Here is a 21,658-nt window from a genome sequence, read left to right as displayed (position 1 = left end):
TTCCCAGTTTTGATTTCTTAATTACGGTCAGTTTTAAAAAAAAGTTAAAAAATTGAATGCATTACAGACTGCTATAAAAGTGGGCGGTTTTGAACTGTCACTCTACTTTTATGATTTTAGACTTGGGTGGTAGATTGCCCCAGAGTGAGTCAGGGGCAAGTATATCAAAGTGCGGGTCCAAAGAGACATGTGTAAAAGTGATTTACAGAAAGCCCCTGGTTGTTTTGAGGACCAGTACAAGCATGTGTGTGTGTACGCACACATGGAAGTCTTTCCCCTGTGTGATCCCTGAAGAGGAGGTTTTCCAACCAGAGGAGACCTGCTTTCTCCATTTGATCATTCAGAAACACACAGGCTGTTCATGAGTGACTCAATAGAACTAAAGCTTCTGGAACAAGAAAAATGTTTAGAGTTAGTATGGTTTTCTGTGGGAAATCATTATATCTACATTTATTCCTGAAGCGACTGGAGCACAATCTAAGACGAGTCTAGCGTTGGTGGTCATGAACAACTTTCTCTGTTTTTTTTTGCGTGAAACACTCACTTGTGGGTTAAAAGCAATAGAAAGCACAAGTATTCACTGAGAGACAATTTATACCTCTCGTAAATCTTAGACGCATAGCAAGGTTCCTTCCTAGCAATTTATAGTTCATCAATACACCATATGTCATTTAAAATACTGTCGGACGTCGGCTTGTTTGGGTAGGTACGGACCTCCGAGGAGTTAAGTACGGAGAGAGGATGTGGGGGCCTCATGTATGTCAAAGAGTTTTACAGTCAAATCTGACGCCATATTTGTCAGACTGCTGAACCTTGGACAGGACAATGATCTAAAGCGCAACAGCAAATCTTACAGACTAGATTAAAGAAACGAGAGCTTGCAATTGCCTCTTAAAAGTCCAGATGGGAGTATTACCAAAAATTGCCCTGATGTTTAACATCTAAAAGAATTGGTCAAAGAGAAGATGACAACAAAGTTACTGTTAGAAGCTACCGAGTAACGTGAAAGCATGGAGGTGGCGGGGTGAAAATTTTTTACTTCTTAGTTGCAACAAAACTTCCTGAGGTTCTCCCTGTCAAGGACTTGACTGTGAAAAACGTTTTACTGTCAAATGTCACCTAAAGTTTCACTCAGTGCAGCTTCCTTCTTTAAATAAAAAAGAAAACATTAGTGGTACGATACTCCACATGAGCATTTTTATGATGTTCTAATGCATGTAAACTGAATTTATGATTACTGCATACTCAGTGCAAGTGATGACAAAGAGAGTGTATGAGTGCCTGCGTTCAAGCCACTCTGACAGGGGGGTGAGAGCCTCACTTTGCCTGGGGGTTCACTTATGACTCATGGCAACAATGATGTCATGGAATTACAACCTCAACTTGACCTCCCTATGTGTGTTGGAATTAAAAACAAGAGCATAAGAGAGACGGGGTGTGCGGGTATGCGTGTCTGTGGGGGGGGGGGGGGGGGGGGGGGGGGGGGGTGAAGGTATCAGGTTACAGATGAACGGTGATGGGCAAACAGGAGGAGTGTAATTAAGCCGCCATGTGCGGATGTGTGTGTTGAGTCTGGCAGCACAAGACGAGTTCAACAGGTGGAGTGCAAAATCTGCATCAGTGCGTGTCAAACTGGCTCATTAGTGATCTGTTTTTAAATCAGGGCTTCAGTCCTCATTCCTCCACTTGAATTAATCGCAATTTTTTGTCTTTTGTGAAATAAAAACGGCCGACTCTAAACCCCAGCAATGGCCTGGTCTGGCCTGGTTTATCAAAGAATAGTAACATTTCTCCGGTTTTATGCAGAGCTTTTCAAAGCTGGTTATAATCGTGAAGTGAAATCAAAAGGACTATTTTGGTTTCAGCACTTTCAGCAGCAAAAATACCGAAATGTGTGGAGTGTATTTGTGTTCGCCCTGACTCAGTCATCTGTAGAACCTTCAATGTAGATTTTCATTTTTCTTTGCAAGATAACTTAAGCTAAGTCAGACTGCATAAAGAGCATCTGTAAATATAAATTTTCCAAGTCTTGTCATAGATTTTTTTGTTGCCTTTAGATCGAGACTTTGACTAGGCCACTCAGGATGTATGCTGAGGTTCATTGTCTTGCTTTAATGTCTTATGCAGCCTTCGACAGGGTTGTCTTCCAAAACTTGCCCCCGTATTTGGCTCTACATGTTGTCCAATCAACACCTATCAGCTTCTATGGTGCTGCAAAAGAAAATCATCACCCCTGCCTTCGCCAGGAAAGATGTAAACCAAATGATGTGCAGTGTTAGTTTTCCTAACATGTAGCACATTATAAAGGAGGTTTATATAGAGCACCTTCTTACACATGTTCCATGTGTTAAATGCTTTGTAGCACAGTGACATGAGACCTCATAGCAATGACTGTCTTCCTACTTTTCAGAAAGGCTGGATATGGGGATCGCATTACAAATAATGTTGTCCTGTCAACAGATTTGCTCACGTGAAAGTCACAAAGGGAATCTTATAGCTGTTCTCCTTGCTTGAACTGTCAGTTTAAATTGATGGCTAAGTACTTAGCCTTGTGGTTACGCCAAATTCTTTACCATTTCGGAACAATGGATTAAACAGTGCTGAGGGAGACGTTCAGGGCTTGAGAGTTGCATTACATGAAAGTCTAAACCCACATTTCCACTTCTGTTCTCCCTTTGAATCTGTCTGACATGTTCCTTAGGTTTTTAGGATGCTGTTTGACCACCAATTAATTAATGTTCTTTAACAAACTATTACGACTCTCACAAAACAGCTGAATTTATCCCAGGTTTAAATTATTGTTTTACATTTATATTTGTATGAATAACTATCAAAGCATGAAAGACATTCTTCATAACGACTAAGCCTTTGTTACAGCAATTTGTGTTTTGTTTCCCAGATTCCGTCTTGCTTTTGTGGGGACGACTTTCAGTTTTAAGGATGGAATTGTTCTGACTTCGTGAATGACTTTCTTGTGTGAACAGCTGTGGTCATAACAACTGTAGACAAAACACTAATATTCAGAAAGATGAGTCTAAGCTGGCCAACCCACAGGCGCTGCTAGTGACAGAGGAAGGAGACGCAAATATTTCTGGAGACTAATAATAAACCATGATTCTGTTGCGTTCTCTCACAGCTCACTGTTTGGACTCGCTGTGGTTGTTGATTCCAGCTGCTAAAGCGTTCAACATCGACATCAACCGCAAAGGGCCGAGGCTGACGGCTGACACAGAAACCGGACCTCCTCCTGGTCTTACTCCACGTGCCCCTCTGTGCTCTCTGTCCCTCGTGTCCGTCTTTCTCCCTTCTGTTTTTCCGTGCTGCCTACGCGCCCTTACTTCCTATCCCCGTCTGACCTCACATCCTGTCAGCGTCTGACCGCCTGTTTTCGATTAACGGGGACAGACAGACGGAAAGACGGGGGCCGGGGGAGCTGATGGCAGGAAGAGAGGAAGAGAGGAGGACGCGAAGACGGCCAAAGTCGAGCGCTGAAGGACAGAATATCAAGCGAGAGGACAGTCTGGAGGAGTCTGGGTAAGAGATTAGACAGGAAGAGACGCGGAAATTGAGGGACAAGGAGCACAGCATGGATCAGCAGAGAGGAGGAGGATGGACAAGATGAAAGAAGAAGAGAAGGACGGGGCTTAGAGAGCGTTTAGGCAGGGATTACGTTAACTTTCATGACATCATCACATATTCCAGAGCAGATGCACACCACTGATCTCAGTTTATTAGTAAAAGTATGAATCACTGCCTAAAAATAAAGCGCGGCTGTAATACAAGTCACCAAAATACACTCGTATATTGGAGTCTTGTGCATCTGGCATCTGGTAATGCCTTTAACTATTTTCCGACAAAGTGAGAGTTAAAAAATAATGTTTAAAAGGACTTTTCTAGTTTTTTGTCATGCTAGAAAGCCCAAAACTCATGAAGAGGCCACTTGTAGTTCCACAGCATCTAAGAGATGCATTCATTTCTATTTTGGTTTACTTCAGGAAAACACAAAGTAGAAACTCCTAACTCCAAGCTACTACAAGTCTTTGACAGTGATGAAGGTTTCATCATTACACCTCACAGCAGCCTGAGAGGATCTGATCAACATGTGACAGATATTAAAGGAAGGTATATAAGCACACTCATGTGCTTTTCAGGATCATCGAGTCTCCAGGTGAAAGAAGGGTCTCAGGGTTCCGACATCAAAACATAACAACCACTATCTGGTGTTTACCAGGCTAAAATTTAATAAAACTAATCTTAAGCACACAGATGATAAAATAATATTTATCAAGCCATTATCTTTTAAATGTAGATAATGCCAAAACGGAAATTACAATTTAAAAAAAAGTGACCTCATGAATCAGTAACTCTTGTTCTCAGACAAAAATTCTGCACTCCGTTCTAGGTTTAAAGCACTCATGCACACAACTTTCAAGGTCCACAACATTAAAGTCAGGTTGATATCAGTCCCAATCTGATATTATCCTACAATTTATCAATTTATCTGTTAAAAATTGTGAGAAAAAAAAAAGTAAACTCTAAATTAACCAAGTAGCTTGCAAGTAGGGCCCTGATAAAAGTAGGCTACTCTGACATTGAGGAGGTTGCATTCCTCCTGCATGACGGCCTGTTCTTCTTAGACGCAGTCTGTCTGCACTGGGACAGAAAAAGACCTTTAGGGCCTAGAGAAAAAATGTGAAAAATGTGGCAACGGCCGCTCTCTCAGCCCCCACTTCACACAAATACTGGGCCACAGGGTGCGTGTGGTGTGTCGCGCTAAGGAAACAAAGTCAGATTCCCATCTTTGAAGGCCTCTAATCAGGGAGAACAAAGCAAAGTGATAGAAGTCTGTCTTGATTTAAGGAGCGGAGAAGATAAACAAAGAGAGCGGGGTTTAATTGAAAGAAAAAAAGTGGCGAAATAGCTGAGAGAAGCGGATCAGAGGTGAGGGGATAAACGTAGGTGGGTGGAGAGGAGCACAGACGTTGGGTTCCACTTTATTATCATCTGCTGCATTGTGAGCATTCCATGTGTTCACCAGCTGGGCGAGACACACTCCAACACACAAACATGCAGAGTGGAGAAGTTGTTGGGACATGCCTAAAATTGTGGTTGTCATGGTGAAGGTTCGGTTCTCATGGCTGGGGCCCAGAATTTTCATGAAAGGGATTAAAAGCAAGACGCTCATCAAATGAGAAGAGACTGAAGAAAATGGCTGTTAAATGGGGGCTGAAAATGAGAAAAGGTTACATTTTTATTCAAAAGAAGATTTAAAACAGAAACTTTTAAATCTTCGGTTCAATTTTAAATTTTCTGTTCAAAAATCCCTTTTTCACCCCAAATAAGTGAAATTAGAGCTACTACACAACAATAGCAACACTCTTCAGAGTGTAAGTTGTTATTGACGGCAGGAGTCTCAACATGAGTCAACTTCAGCAGACAGCGCAAGAGCACCAGGCTGCAAATACTGCATCCAGTGAGCTCAGCTGGCTCGTAGAAACATGCCAGAAAGAAAACCGAACAAAGAAAATGGGATAAAAGATGAAATTTGGATCGGCATAAATCAACTGAGTTATTATTGTCACTTCTAGCTGGGTAATTAGAGGACTTTGTCGGAAACAGATTGAGTATTTGCTGGAAGTTTAGAGCTCTGCAGACAATCACGAAATAAGAATAGTCATCTGTCAAGCACGTCAGAGCAGAAAAATCTGAGAACCGTATGGACATAATTGGCACAAGGAGTCCAAGGCCTAACTTACACAGAAACTTAAATAAACAATTATTTGCTCAAAATTGCAAAGATTCCCTGTCTTAAACTGATACATCCCTTCAATAACTGGTTTCATGTGTATATAAACATGTACATGGGATGATGAATCTACAGCAACTCTTTCACTTTGGAATAAAATATGCATTTTACTTGCCAAACGTCAGGCTGAAAAAAGGAAAAAAGAAAGAAACCCTTTACATTTATAAACTATTAATTTCTGTAAATGTAAGCTGCATATATGTTTTTTATTTGTAACAACCTTAACCTTTTTCAACCCTAAAAAACACTGGAAACTAAAAGAAAAGTCCACAGACAACAGCTGCTGTTTGAGCACATAGCATAAGTGGTGAACAAAGAAATATAAAACTTTACTGTAGAGGTACAGATCGTCCAAGGCCACTTTGACATTGCAGCAAAAAAATATTTATTTTCTTTATATTTATCCACCGAGCAACTTTAATTTCAAACTTGACCAAACGTGTAGAAGAAGAACAACAACAGAAACCTGGACTTTAATGCATATCCTTTGGATTTACTGTTCTGTCAAAGTCACAGTGAGGAAAAACTCACAGATTTTAGTTTTTTTCCCCACATAACAGTTGTACTGATAAGTGGTTTTTTTTTTTTATAAATCGGATTGAAAGAATTTTTAAGATTTATTCCAGGAATAAATCTGCGGTGCGTGTTTTATTCACAGTGACATTACTAAAGAAAATTCTGTTTAAACTTGTAATTCAAAAGTTCTATCGTTGCAATCTAAATAAATGTAAAGCAAGTAGTGATTCTGATTTTACATGTTGATCTACTCTCTGTTGTTGTTAGTCTATATTTCTAACCCCGTCTTCTATGTTTTTAATGACTATTCACATTAATCTGTTGTAGATCCCATAAAAACGCTGAGATTGTTAGAAGTGGAAAATATAATATTTGATTTCTTTTATACATAAATGGCGGATAAAGTCAAACAATCCATCCCACAGCGTGGCACCTTCACCGCGTTTTACTAGCATGAGGTATATCAACTCACCATGAGAAAAACTGATCAATTAAACTGCTTTACATCAAACTGGACCGTAAAATTAGAAGCGTTAACAAAACACTGGTTATATTTCTGAGTCAAACAAAGTTCAATCTGTCTACACAGAAAGAAACAACAGAAGACAATATCTGCAGTTTGAAAGTGCCATGGCCTTAGTGCTGGTATGTCATGGTTCAGTCAACTAAGTGAGGAAATGTCTGTTGTGCTTATTGTGATTGGCGAGAACAACCTCCCCTTCTAATCCCTGTTAGACGATATCAGCAGGAGAGGCATTCCTCTGCTGGTAAATCCACCTCTTGTTTTCCGTTCCCATTTAGGCTCACATCCCTAAATTCATGTCTTTTATTTTCCCCCCCGTTTCCATTTTTATTTTTTTTAATCTCGTCTGTCACTTCTCCCAGCTATCAACTTTCCAGGCTCTAAAGATTCTCCCCTTCCACTTCATTGCTCTCCATCTTGCCATTTCACCCTCCAAACATGGCCGTATTTGGGTTGATGAGAAAGGGCTGGAGTTTTGTTTGGGAAGGGTAGGTGGGTGAGAGGCACTGAGATTATCACCATAGCAACACACCGAAACAGTCTGGCAATAGAGAGCGCTCTCACTGGTTTTTAACGCTTGTAAAGATGTAAAAGTACTGCTGAGTCACGACTCTAATTTGGCAAGTTATGTGGTTTTGCTTAAAACTACTTCTAAAGTTCTTTGGGGTTCAACGTCTTTCCCAGGAACACTTTAACACGTGCCTGGGAGAAACTGGAATTAGCAAGAGCAACGTAAAGTTATTTGGTTCAACAATAAAAATCAAGAAGTATTATTTTATTTTATTTTAATTTCTTTGGGGGGGGTATAATTTGAAATACACAATAAAATTGGCAGGTGAAACAATCTGGATTGGAGTAAAATACATTTGTGAGAGTAAATTACCTGGGTTAATTTTATGTAATTGGTTCTGAAAGTCATAGTACATTCTATGGATGTTGCTCTGTTTGGGCTTTTTAAACTGAAATGTTCTCGGGCAAGACACTTTAAGAGATAATTAAAAGCATCACTTAATGTTTTTCCATTGTTTAAATTTGCTTGACTTAACTGTATTAAAAGGGTATAAAATAGCCACACTGCTCACAACTAGGAAAGCTTTTCATTCATTTAGAGACAGAAACAATGAATTTTGATATCACTACCCAAGGTGAAAAAAAAATTGAATATTTTAAAATCACTGATAGATGCCCATATCTTCATGACTTATATTTCTTCCTAAGCTAAAACCCACAACAAAAGGGGATGTTTATTCCAATTCTATCTTCCATTAAATCTACGTTCAAGAAGCTAAATGACTGAGGAAATTATAAAAAGCGTTGAAGAAAAAATTTGCTTTATCTAAGTAACAATAGATTCGAAATTGATTCTGTAGAAGAATCTATTTAGCCCAGCACTGTTTTAGCATCTTTGGATTTTGCCACTGTTAATTTTGTGTTGTTGATGTTACCACTTTACAAACACAGAAGCAACTTTGACTGGAATCCCAAAGCCAGGTAGATGCAGATTTGTTTGAAGGAGGAAAGAAAAAAAAGTCAGTTTTTAATGTATCTGGAGTGGCAAAGTTCCTTTATACAATTCCACGGATTAGTCAAATTAGTCAAAATTTATGGAGGATTCCAAAATTTTATTTAAATTTGCACATTAAGAAATCACATTCTAATTTGTAAAAAGAAAAGAAAAGAAATGTTTATTTCAACTGGAAAAACCTCTGCACAGTTTATGAGAAACAATAATAAAAAAAACTGTAATTTATGAACATAGACTACTTGTTTCCATAGCTTAACGTGGTCTGAAATGACCTCTTTATTAAATTAGTTAATATTAGCAGGAGGCAATACATTCATTTTGACATGTAACTGATACCACTGGCCCATTTCCTCAACTTTACCGACTCCCCTCCACGACATGCGCTACCGTTACACCATATGCTATTGCATTTACAGTAACCCTGTAATTGCCATTTGGCCACAGCTAAACGTAGACATGCTTTAAGCTAAGCAGGGTAGGAAATATTTTAAGGCGATGAAAAATTTACACAATAAGTTTCAACAATTTATCAGGCAATGTGAGAGTTCTTTGGTGTATCTGATGCTCAGATTACCAGAACCACCACTCTTGGTTTTGCGACTACTTATGATTTATGATGATTATTCCGATTTCTTTCAAACTCAGAATGTAAGTGGAACAGGAAATGTAAACATAGTATTCAAACATGCATAATCAAGTTTTTCATTTGAAGTTGGCTTTGTTTTATCTCATTTGATTATTTTAAACGGACGACACTTTGGTCAACAGCTGTTTTAAATGTGCTGTGTAAATACATTTGACTTCGACTTTCATTTTGTGGTGAATTTTATTAAAAACGTGCGTGAAATTTCGGAGGAGATAAAAAGCCAGTTTTTGTTTAATTTGGAAAAGAGAAATTCCTTTTATTTATTAAACTCGTGTGGTTCCTCAGAGGCGACACCACGGGGTTCCAGACCGCTGTATTATTCATGATCACCCTAATTTTTCTCACATCACATTAACGGAACCAACACGGTGCACACAACACTTATATAGTACACATCTGGTTTCTGCAGACTTCTCAGCCCTCGGCGATGACGTAGCAGCAAAGAAGAGGGGCTGAAGGAGCCGCTCCATCTGCTTCTGCTGAAATTCCAGTTTTTCTGAGTGTGAGACAGGATCTGCGGTGGTGATGATGCAGAGCCAAGATGGAGGAACAGAGGGGACGGAGCACACATCTGTTTCTGCTCAGCGAGCGGCACAGTTCTGAGGAAAATTGCCCGTGGAGCTTACGGGGGAATGGACACTGGGAGAGCCAAGCCAGGCTGCTGCCTTACTGGCACCAGGGCGATAGCCACACACACGGAGAAAGAGAGGGCATCAAGGGCAAAGCGTAGGCGGCTGTGTGCGTGTGTGTGTGTGTGTGTGTGTGTGTGTGTGTGTGTGTGTGTGTGCGTGTGTGGTATTTTGGGTTGGACTGCACTCGAATATGTCGGGCCAAGCTGCAACTTTGTCGGAATATTTGCAGTCTTTAACTCTCTGTCTCCCTCGCTCCCTCTTCTCATCTCTCTTTCCTCACTGCTGAAGGAGTTTCAGATCTATGACTTGTTTCTATTTCCAGTGCTTCCACTGCCCTCCTGTCTCACCTTATCCGTCTCTAAAATCTTACATTCCTCCCCTCACTCTGTTTGCTTCCTATCCTTTGGACCCTCGTGCTCTGTTTTACAGGAAACCCAGTCACGAGGTGTTTGTAGGCGTGTGTGTGTGTGTGTTAATGTGTGGCTTGTGTCGTACATCTAGCTGAGTCAGCCTGATCTCCGGAGCTGTACTGAGAACCTGATAGACCAGACCAGACAGCTGATGACATGGTGACATGCTCCTGTCTGTCATATATGCTGTTGTTGTTGAAGCACAAGAGTGTGGCATCATGAAACTATGAAACTTTCAGACTGAGAATTGAATTTAGCTTTCTTATATAACAGCTTCTGTGTGTAAGAAGATGCTTTTGTATCCCTCTAATTCTGTTAAGTCAAAATATTTCTTCTAAAGTATGTTGGTGTTTTGAATCAGTACATCTCCAAACTCCTGCACATGCAATATTTAAAATATAAGTATGTACATTTAAACAATGGTGCAGCAAACTGCATGAGAAGCTTTAATTGTGTGCTAAAGTGTCTCGCAGGAGAACAAAAAGCCTGAACAAAGAAATATTACAGGTAACCTCGATTATCCCCAGAAATTGCAATGACTTTTAGAATCATTCACATGAAAGCAACCCAGGTAATTTACTGTCATGAATTTATCTTTTTATAATATCTAATTCATCCAATTCAACAGCTGTCAAGCTTCACTGAGTTCCTGCTTTGAGTGGACTGGCATGGCTGTTTGGTACTACATCCACTAGAGGGCAGGTCTGAGTTAGCCTCCGAATTCAAAGGTATATTTCAGACAATGGCAAACATGGAGAGAGTGGAGGAAATTGCAAATAAAATTGAAATAAAGTTAATTACAATAAATAGATTGTGGCAAAGAGGAGTGTCACCATTTCTGTCACCAAAGTCTGCTTCTTTTTTGTACTTTTTGCTCATCACACATTAGCTTTACTGTGCCACGCTGCCCCCACGGTTACCTTATGCATCTCCAGCTCCCTCATGACTGACTAAAATCCACACCGATAAATACAACTGTTCGTATTTGATGTTGAGCATAACATTTTTCTGCACATAATTTGAGGGAATGCACATCTTTCTGCCATATTGTTTTGTGAGAACTGCAGTGGGCATGTTAAAAGTATTAACATGCTGTAAAGTCAAAGGAACTTTCTATGTATTCAAAGGAGCTCACATCCACATTTGACCCTGTGAGACTTTTCCTCTTGAGCTGACCCCACACTGTGGAGACCTATCCATAAATTTTAGGGGTTTAACAACTTTTAAAAAGAGTTTGATGAGTAGAAATGAAAAGTCCATTCATTTTTGTCTCTTCAAGTTGTTCTATCATCACCTCCTCAGATGTCCCCGTGTGCTGTAAGGGGCACGTAAAGTGGTACATACCGTTCTTTTTATTAACAAGACCTTAAAAAAACAAAGTGTGTGAGGGCGGGTATGGCCCTCAGTTTCTTTGCACATGCGTATGTGGGTGATAAGGCTGAACTGCGGAGCCTGAATCACGGAGCTCAAAGGTTTCCTTCATCCCATGCAGGACTCTACAGGTATGTGACACCCTCTCTCCCCTCCATCTCTCCTACCCCTCTCTTGCCCACCAACAAGGCCAGTATTGTGGCGGCGGTAAAACGATAGCGCTGAGGAACGGGTTCAGCTATGCGGTTGCCCAAACAACCCTTCTACCCCACCTTCTCACCTCAGTCTCCATCACCATCCTAACCCCCAGATCATTTCAGCATGTTGATCCTGCTTTTATTTTTCATCTCACTGAGTTGTTTGGGGGCTTTATGACAGAAAAAAAAAAGACAGGCAGACAGAAGAAGCAAAACTGAGAGGGGAAATCCATCTTGTTTGCTTGAATGCGAAATGGGGCAGTAAGATTGTAAGAAAACCAAGTCAGTCAAATAAAAAAGGAAAATGTAAAAATAAAATCCACAATTCTTCCAGAAAGAAATATGTGGCAATTTGGTAGTACGGTTATATTTCAGTTTAGAAAATAAAGAGGCTCTATTGTGATGTTCTTTAGTATCTCTGTAGACAGATGTGTCATTTTAGGATTTGGCATGCTTGATCTTGTGTCATCAGTGTGCCACTTTGTCTCACTGCTTTGACTCTCTGCCTTGTCTCCTACCTTGTGTGTGTGTCTCTGGTTCACTGTTTCGTGGACTGCAACGGTGTCGTCTTTCTGGCTTCTTGCCCCCTGGACTGCTGGCTCCACCCCCTGACCCCACTGACCCAAGCGATGGGGCGTGTGATTTGTTACTGCATCACAAACAAAATGAAATAACTAAATTTAATTTTCATGCAGAGATATTTAAAAAAAAAAAGGGTTATTTTGGACAAACAATTCTCAAATGATCAATTCATTATTAAACATCTGAAGCAGCAAAATTCCTGTGAGTCTCTAAGAAAGCTTTTTTTGTTTTAATTTAACACAAACCTTGATAGATTTATTCCATCAGTGGGAAAAAAAATGACATTTTATTCAGTTAGTAAATGTCAGAAAATTTAGAATCAGGGATCCACAAGTGATTTCTGGAAAAGGTCCAAATTCCAGAACGACTGATGGAATCACAAATTAAATTTGCTCACAACTTACAAACAAAACCAAGTGAACTTTAATGTCTGTAACTGTTTAGTTGTGACCCTAATCTGCTCTGATTTCTGACAGTAAAACTCAGTGAGCACTCAAATTTTAAATTTGGCTTGCCCCACAATGGTTTTGTTGATGTGGAATATTTTACTACTTGTGCACCAATAATGTTGACAATTATGCCTTTGTGTTGTTATTGTGGGGTTTTTTTTCTTTAGAATGATCTCTGGACCAGACCGGAGTCCAACTTTTGAGAAATGTTGCTATAATATAAGTTTCTTCACTTAAGAAAATAATAAATCAAGTCATTTGCTGAATAGTTAGTATATGCTAATGTTAGCTATGCTTAAAATACCTACTTTGTCCAAAGAATTGTTACGTGTGGCAATAAAAAAATTAAAAAAAACTTCAGTCATCTCTTTAGCCAAAATGTTGAGTTTCTGCTGCTAGGACCAAAGTTGGGTTGTTTATTTAGCTAATAAATAACGTTAGTTAGTGCTAGCTATGTTTAGCATCCACACATTAAATTAGTCATAAAGTTAATAAACCAGCAAATTTATGTTGTTGGGACATAATTTTCTTAGTTTTAGAAACATTGAGTAAAAAATTATGATTCAGTATTTTGAGTTACAGAAGAAATTACAGAGACCCCAACGCATCACACAACAACCTGATCAAACTTCACTGAATCCATTCTACAGTGTGAAATACTAATCTAGTAAAGTAATCCTGCTTAAAGCTAAGGTAAGTGGGCTGTATTGTTGTCTTTGCTTTACACCAAAGAATGAGTTCTGCTTTAGATTTTTCTCTAAAATTAACGTTTGGAGTTGGGAAATACTTCACGCATGAGTGGAGAGTCTTCTTGCGGTAAGTTGGGAAAACAGTAAAATTCGCTCTATATTTTGGTGCAAAGTACTATTAACTGTACAAGCCAATCACACAATATTTCTCTTCATTTTATGGATTGAAACACCAAAGAAACATGACCACAATTACAGTATTTTACTGGAATATATGGGACACTGGTTTAATGAGATGCAAACAATCAGAACAGCCAAAAAAAAGAAGGTTTTTATTTTATTGATGTAGGGAAGCCATATTGGACATAAAACTTAAAGTTGCCTGCCGAGCTTCAATTTTCCCATTCAGCTTTTGGACATTCTTGTTATTTTACCAATAGATAACTTGTGATAAATAGATAAATGTGACTTCTACGTACTTTATACCTTTTTCTACAAAAATGATCTGACTCTTTCGATAGCAATAGCAAAAACAAGAAAATAAAACTAAACCGCCCCATCTTATTATGTGTGAAGTATTCATGTTTTAAACCCACAGAAGAAGCATGATTACCTGTATCCGTTGTGTGCTGGCCCAAGACTGCCCTTATAGAGAGTAGAAGGAGGAGAATTGAGTCGGTTCTGTCGCTCTAGTCTCTGTTCCTTTATCTTTTTAGGCTGTGGTTTAGTGTACGTCTCTTCTCTGCCGATGTAGTTGGACATCCCATAAACTGGGATGATTTCTGAAAGGAGAGAAGACACAAAAAATTTGGTGAAATTTATCATTTATATCTTATGATGATTGATTGCCTAATTCATCATTTGAATCGAAAATCCCTGGTATTCAGGAGGTGGGTCCGGTTCCAGTCTGAGTACCTGGATCGCCGTACATTGGCGGAAGGTGGTGCTGGTAGTACTGGTGAGGGGGCAGCTCGCCCGGGCTGACAGGGGGATAGAAAGAGTGAGAGTTGGGAATAAAGTGGGGGTGAGTCAGGTATGGGGGGAGGTGGTGCGTGGGGGACAGAGCTGGAGAGTAAGAGGGAGGGTAGCACTCTGGGGACTGGGGGGTCACCACTACTCGGCGAACCCCTGTGGTATCCTCCAGCACCTGTGGAAATGGAGAGAAAAAAATACAGTAAATGTTGGTCTGTTTTTCCAATTTCACACATTGTAGTAAGATGGAGTATTTTATAGGCATTCTGACATGCACAAAAATGAGAGTTCTATTTACGGGGCCTAGCAAAAATAATCATAACCCTTAAACCAACCAAAATGTCAATGTATTTTCCTGGGATTTTATGGAATAGGTGAATGGAAAGTTGTGCATAAAATAAAAATGGAGATAAAAAAAAAAATAAGTCCATGAAATACATGTCATTATGAAATTGATAAATAATTAAATAGATACATAAATAATTCTTGAGATAATTAAATAAATAAGCAAAACTGTGATTGATTTTAAAAAAAGCATTCCTATTAAAAATCATTTTTTATGTTTTTTTTAATTGTTTTTATTTCATGGAGAAATGTATTCACCTAATAAAGTATTTTTCTTTTATTAATAACAGCATCAATTAATATGTTTAATTTTTAACGAAATGGGTCAATATTTATTTGGTAAACAGCAAACCAGGTGATATTTTTTAGATGTGGAAGTTGAATAAATGAATATAAATAACTGACAGAATGGACACTGTTCACTCACTATGAGGTTCAGTCTCCTCCTTAAATTAGCGCAGATTCCATACATGTATTCACTTTTACATTCATGAGCTGGAACGAATGGACACCCACACACAAAAACACAGGCACACACATTCCAACCATTCAGTCTTCCACAGGCTTGCATTCCAAGGAAGGAGCAAACACACACTCCCTGCAGAGAGGGGAAGCAATCTCAAGTCCCTAACAACAACACACACACAGAACACACAGACAGACAGACACACAAAATACTACCCAAAAGAAAAGCTTTCACACAAACAGAGCAGCAACATATTGTCAAAATGCAACCGAGTGAAGGAATAAAAGGGCTTCCATAAAGAAAAGGAGAGTAGGGCCCTGTCTACCTCTCTCATCCTCTGCTCTACTGAGGAGCAGAAAAACAAGTGTGTTTACAAGAAAGCCAGGGCAAAGTCTCTGTGTGAGTACATGTGGAGGTGGCCTACATAACATGTGCTTTTTATTGGCATGAACTCGCAAATTCAAATACACCTGCAAACAGCTCATCTGCACACAACCGCCATCTCTCTGCAAGCAATGATCAGCACATGTTGATGACGACTTGTGCACAGCAAAATATTGACGCGTCTCATCTGCTCACTACTTCTAACCAATATAGGGGTTTTTATTATCATTAGTATTATTATTATTTTTCAGCTAACCCCTTTTACACTCAACTCCAAAAACACCCATCGACGGCCTGTCTGTCCTATCAGACTTGTTTATGCAAGAGTGACAGCGTTTCCCGCTCACACTTGGCCGGCTCCCTACGAACACACACCCACCCACGCATGCACCAGCACGCACAAACACAAACACACACCCACGGTGTGCCAATGACCTGACTTCCATTGGCGTAGAAGCCCAATCTCAACACAAACACGGCACCAATGCATTCACAGCACTCTACTTGTGAGAACCATCTGACTTGTTTTGCATACACCCCTCCCTCCTCCTTTTTTTTATCATTTAATGGAAAACACTGACACAACTGCATACAAGTGACTCAAAAAGCCAGACGACCCTCACATCCTGAATTCAGCACATTCCTGTAGTGTTGAGGGGAGGAGGGTACCCTGGTTGCTTGTGTGCTTTTACACTTCGACTAAGCAGATAGGTGCAATGCCTGGTATTTGATTAGAGTGTGTGGTTTGAGCACAAGTTGTGGAAACTTTTCTTTAACTAATGCTTTTCATTCTTGAATGATGGCTCCCAGATCCTCTGAGTTCTGCAGAACTTTCCCAAGAAACGATCTGCCTCTGATAGGTTCCTTTGTTTTTTAGCTTTAGACTGTTTTGGGTTTTGTGGCTCAAAATTGGCATGAAAAGTGAGAAATCTGTAAGTAAACACCCTGAGGGAAGAATTTTCCTGAACCAAAGGAGAGCTTATGAGCTTCCTGCACAATGCACAAATTGTATTCTGGAGCTTTCTTCCTACTACAGCAACATCGACATGGATAATAGCCCCCTGAGTGGCTTGCTCGGTTTGATATAAACAAAGAATGAGTAGCTGCATTGCACTTTAATCGAAGACTGATTATCTGTGATTAAAAAAAGGAAAGGAACATTTATTCTTACCACTGATGAAATAATCCAACATTTTGGTCATTAAAATTTGCAAAAATGTTATACACAGACATAGACAAGGACATAAAGTATACGTTGACGGTTGTTGTTTCTTTAGTTTAGCACCATGACCGTCCATGTTTTGAGACTTCTCAGCAACCAAATTTGTCTCATGGAATAAAGAGAAACAGGAAGTAGTGTTCCTTCAGTCTACTAGCAAAGTGGGGATTTTACCCTAACTTTCATAAAGCCAAAGAAAAACTGGTGAGCTGCCACACTTTCTGTGGCGTCTTATTCAAAGAAAGGCTATGAAGGAAGATTCAAGTACTTTTGAACTTCTTGTGTCTAAGAGGCATTGAATTATAATCTTGCCTAAAATATTAATATGCCGTGCAGATTTAGATTTTAATTTATTTTCATTTAATCGAGCACTTTATTTCTAGTAGGAAATGACACAGACATTTCTCCAAGAAAAATAGAAAAATATATATATCAAAATATATCAGTTTTGAAGCAACTGGTTCTTATTTACTTTGTATTAACTGTACTCTTCGTTATAAACAACAGACAAGCTTTGCTGCTATGACAGCAATCAAACCCTTCTCATAATTGCTGACCAGGTTCCTGCATGTCTCCACTGGTATTTTTGAAGTATAATCTTTGGTGATGATGAGCTCCAAGTCTTTGAGCTTGGAATGCTTTATTACGATCGCCCTAATCTTATAATCCCTGCATAGATTATTAGATTCAAGACAGGGCTGCATCAGGGACTGCAGTCACTGAAAGATTTTAAAATTATTTCCATTCAGAAGAAGCATGTTGGTTAGAGTGAAAGATTACTTTCAACCAAAATTTGACAGAGATAAAATAAAATTTTTCGGGCTTAAGTGTACGTACACCTAGCTCATGAGACAAGACGATACCTGACTGCAGCTTTGAGAACGAGACAAGATTTTAGACCCCTTTTTTGTTCCATAGAGTGGGGTTTTCAGAAAAACACAAAATGGGTTTTGAAGACTCTATAATCAGTGTAATATATTATAATCCAGGATTGATCATTTACATTAATATTTATGTGCACATCTAATTCTAAGGTGGTCTGATGCAAAAACAGCTAACAGTGTCTACATCTTGTGTTTTTCAAAAAGATGACACTATGTTTTAGAAAACCTCAGCTCAGGGTTGACCCATGGAGTTGTTTCAGATGTCAAAGTAGAAATGATTAAATGTAGAAAACAGTCACTGTTAGTTTAGCGTCAAGAGAAAATGATGTGGTTTAATAGCTAACGTTCTGTCCTTACATTGTTTACGAATCATTTGCGTCTTGTCCGTCACACTTCCAATGTTTCTTTTTTCTATTTACAAGTGGTGGAGACTTCTTCAATGCAGCGCTCTGCAGCAGCGTTTGCATTGAAGAAGTCTCCACCACTTCTTCAATGCAAACGCTGCAGAGCGTCATGTCGGCTCTTTCAACATCAGGGAAAACTGAAGAACTGCTTCCCTTCTTACGTCAAAATAAGAGTTTAAAACACTGACATAAGAGGATATCAAAAGAAGCAAGCCTAAAGCACACATTTACTTCCCTCTTAACAAGTCAATTTTATAGATTTTGAGCTTACAATAAATATCAAGGCATTGCACAATGTCTGTTTATTTTGTGGGGCATTGTGGTCCAAGGTAAATCAAGTGTAATAAAATTGTGCCACTGGCATTAAAAGTGACCTAGATTACATGACAAGTTGGTACATCAGCTAATATCTGTTATGTCTGCTAACGTATAGAAAAAACAAAATCTGAAACAGTCATTTATCTTTAAACTTCTCAAAGGAGGTCCCTATTTTGTGGTGGAATATATTATCGGAATATATTATATATTATATATATATATATATAGGGAAGGACAGGAAATAGGTTTCACATTAATGTGTGCATGTGCTCCATAACATCTAACTTAAAGGAATGAATTAACTCAAGTTCTGCAGAAGCCTGTTAATGACGCATTAATTCAAAACACATGTCAAGAAGGGAAAAACATATAAAACATGTTTTAGATCTTTGTCAAGTTGGTGCATCAGCTAAAATCTGTTATGTCTGCTTACGTATAGAAAAAACAAAATCTGAAACAGTCAATTATCTTTGGCTGTCCCCAAGGACAAAGATTAGGAAACACTGTTCAGGAGAGAAATGAAAACCTGTAAAGTTGCAAATGGAGAGAAAAAGGGTGGTCTCTGCCGGACGCCAGCGATATTTCTTAAGATAATATGTGTGTTTTGCATTTCCACTAAGAAATGAAAGACGCAGATGAGACGCCAAGTGTCACACAACGCAAAGATTTTAAAACCTACTGACAAGGGAAAAGCAGCTGAGACTGCTTTACGTGTATGTTGGTTGATGACATCACAAGAGGCATAAGAGTTAATCTGACATTTGTGGACAAACATCTTGTTACCCATTTTGACACATAACTAAAAGTTGAGTTTGAGTTAGGTTCAACCTGTTCTATAAGTGGCAATATACTGTAGTATATTTAATGTGAGTTTGATTTATTTTACAAAAAAAAAAGTCTGGCTAGTAACTTTAATTTTTTTTTCCAGAGAGGGGAAAAACATGACAACCAGCCTACCTGTGAGATGTAACCTGGGGGTACGTGTATTGGGGGGATTGACCCATTCGGGGACATCATGGGAACCTCAGCAGGACCTGCAAGGGGGAACAACAAGTATTTACTTAACCAGGTGAATCAAACTAAAGCAAATTCTCATTTACATTTGTTAATTTGCAGAACACATGCAGGGACACAAACACGGCTTCACACAGAGAGTGGGGCAGACCACCAATGAGAAAAGTACATTTGCTTCAAGAGTGCCTCTAAGTGCAATGACATTATTAATTATATTACCAATGAAGTAACATTGTGCCATTTTACAGTGCTTTGCTAAGGTTTTCATTCCTCTTGGAATGTTTAACTTTATTTTTTGCCCAATCTTCTTTACAGAACAGCTTGTGCTCACTTAAATTGGATGGTAGGCACCTTGGAACATCTGTTTCATCAAGTCTTGCAATAAATTCTTGATTGGATTTTGGTCTGGACTTTGGGACATTTAAAGACATACATATTATGTAATGTGAACCAATCCAACACATGCTGGACCTGTTGTATTTAACACCATCCATCTTTCCGTTAATTCTGAGCAGCTTCTTTTTCCCCCCGAAGAAAATGGATCTTCACACCTAGACGTGGCCACCACCACACATCCAGCATTTTATTTTATTTTTTTGTTTAAGTTTAAAAGGTAAGCGTATCTGTAATTTTTATTTCTCTTCACAATTTGTGACTGTGACATTACGAAATAAGACCAAGTAAAAGTTTTTTGACATCTTCGGTAGAAACGGCAGCCTTATTTTATGAGACAAACACAGGGTTGCACACTTTCCTTGTAAGATAAAATTTTGACCTTTCCCATGAAAGCGAAGCATAAATATTCTAAATAGAATTAGCAGACTGAAAATTGATGTTGACTTTTCCACTGTCCGTATCTCCCTTCTCCAAAAAACCTCCCCATCTCTCTCCTTCTCTGCCTTTCCGTGATGGAGGTCTGCGGCTGTTAAAGTCATCGGGACCCCTTGGGGACAGCTGGAAGCAGACCTGGCCTTAGAATAAATCACCCAGCGGAGGTGCACATGCAGAGGAGGCCCTGGCAAACTGCAAACACTCACGCACAAGCATGAAAGCACGACGATATTTTCTGCCCGAGTAGACACGTGTTAAAGGATTTCCACCACCTGATCTAATTTAAAGGGTTTTAAAAAAATCAAAAGTACACAAAAGATCTGTTCAGTCTAAATTCTTGTGAAAAAAAGCTATGATATGAAGAGTTTTAGAAATTTATTTAGATGAAGTGACTGCCACAAACTTCCTCCATGGTCCTTTACTCATTTCCTCCCAAGTGACTCCAACACCTCAGTTACATCAGTTACTGCTCTTACTCACTCGATCCTACATTAAATCCCATTTTTTTAACCACTACTATGTGAATCTCCCTCTTTTACTCCAGCTATTACTCACATCCGTCATCCCCTCACTTCATTCCTCCTATAATTCATCTTTTCCACATTCCCCCTTTGATGGCCGTCTTCTTTCCTCCTCCCTTTCCGCCAGTGTCCCCGCTCCCTTTCTATTCCTTCCCTTCCTGACCACACAAACAGGTAATGGTGCAGTAAACACCCATGCAAACACAACATGAGTAAAGTCTGCAGTGTGGGCCAGTGCTGGGTGCAGTGAGTAGGTTGCAGGTAGTCAGAGACAGACCTCATTCAACGCCGTCTGCTTCCTTACCATGGGGAGCAGGACTGGATATGAAAGTGCTCATTGAGAAGAAGGTCATAGCAGAGAGAGCACACACAGCGCGCACACCCCCACACACACACAGTCCCTACAAACCGCTTTCCATTGCTGCTCACAGCACACTTTCCCCATTGCTCACACATACTCTCACAGTTACCGTCTCTCAGACACACACATTCTTAGCAAACAGACGTATGTTTAGACAGTCTCTCCTGCCTCCATGCTCTTCACTCAGCAAACAGCAGCATTCCTCAGTTCACGCACACACACACACACACACACGCACGCAGATGTATATATACTCACAGAAAATTCCCATTTTTGGCCCCCAGGACTGGACCCAGCAGGCCTAACTACTCCCCCCACCCCACTAACCCATCCCTAAAGTACAAGACACTCTTTGTCCCGCTACTCCTCATACACTGCTGTAAGCCGCACAATATTGAGACTTGTGTTTAGAAAAGCTCAGCAGAGTTGTACTGTGTGTGTGCTGTGTGTGCACCCCTGCATGTGCGAGGGATCTAGTGTGTGCGATAACGTCACCTTCGGGGTCTCGTCTCCAGCTTTACCCTCTAAAGCACCACAAATAAAGTCGTGGCTTCCTCTGCTTAATCCTGCTGGAATCCCAGACAACGGAGTTC

At 39.6% G+C, this 21,658-nt stretch overlaps 1 protein-coding gene across 2 annotated transcripts in view; it reads right to left on the bottom strand.

Annotated features, from left to right (window-relative positions):
- The window catches only part of fndc3b (fibronectin type III domain containing 3B), a 110,199-nt gene that overhangs the window by 36,406 nt on the left and 52,135 nt on the right, over positions 1-21,658 (bottom strand). For both annotated transcript variants that reach the window (XM_023352428.1, XM_023352429.1), the window contains 4 exons: positions 19,296-19,372; positions 14,262-14,493; positions 13,960-14,128; positions 12,145-12,275 (listed from right to left, as the gene is read on the bottom strand). In XM_023352428.1, coding sequence (XP_023208196.1) covers positions 12,145-12,275; positions 13,960-14,128; positions 14,262-14,493; positions 19,296-19,372 — 609 coding nt within the window. The remainder of the gene's footprint in view (positions 1-12,144; positions 12,276-13,959; positions 14,129-14,261; positions 14,494-19,295; positions 19,373-21,658) is intronic.

Source organism: Xiphophorus maculatus, chromosome 19, assembly GCF_002775205.1.
Source record: "Xiphophorus maculatus strain JP 163 A chromosome 19, X_maculatus-5.0-male, whole genome shotgun sequence".
In the NCBI taxonomy this organism is placed as follows: domain Eukaryota; kingdom Metazoa; phylum Chordata; class Actinopteri; order Cyprinodontiformes; family Poeciliidae; genus Xiphophorus; species Xiphophorus maculatus.
Note: the sequence above shows the minus strand (reverse complement) of the source record. Positions and strands in the feature narration are given on the sequence as shown.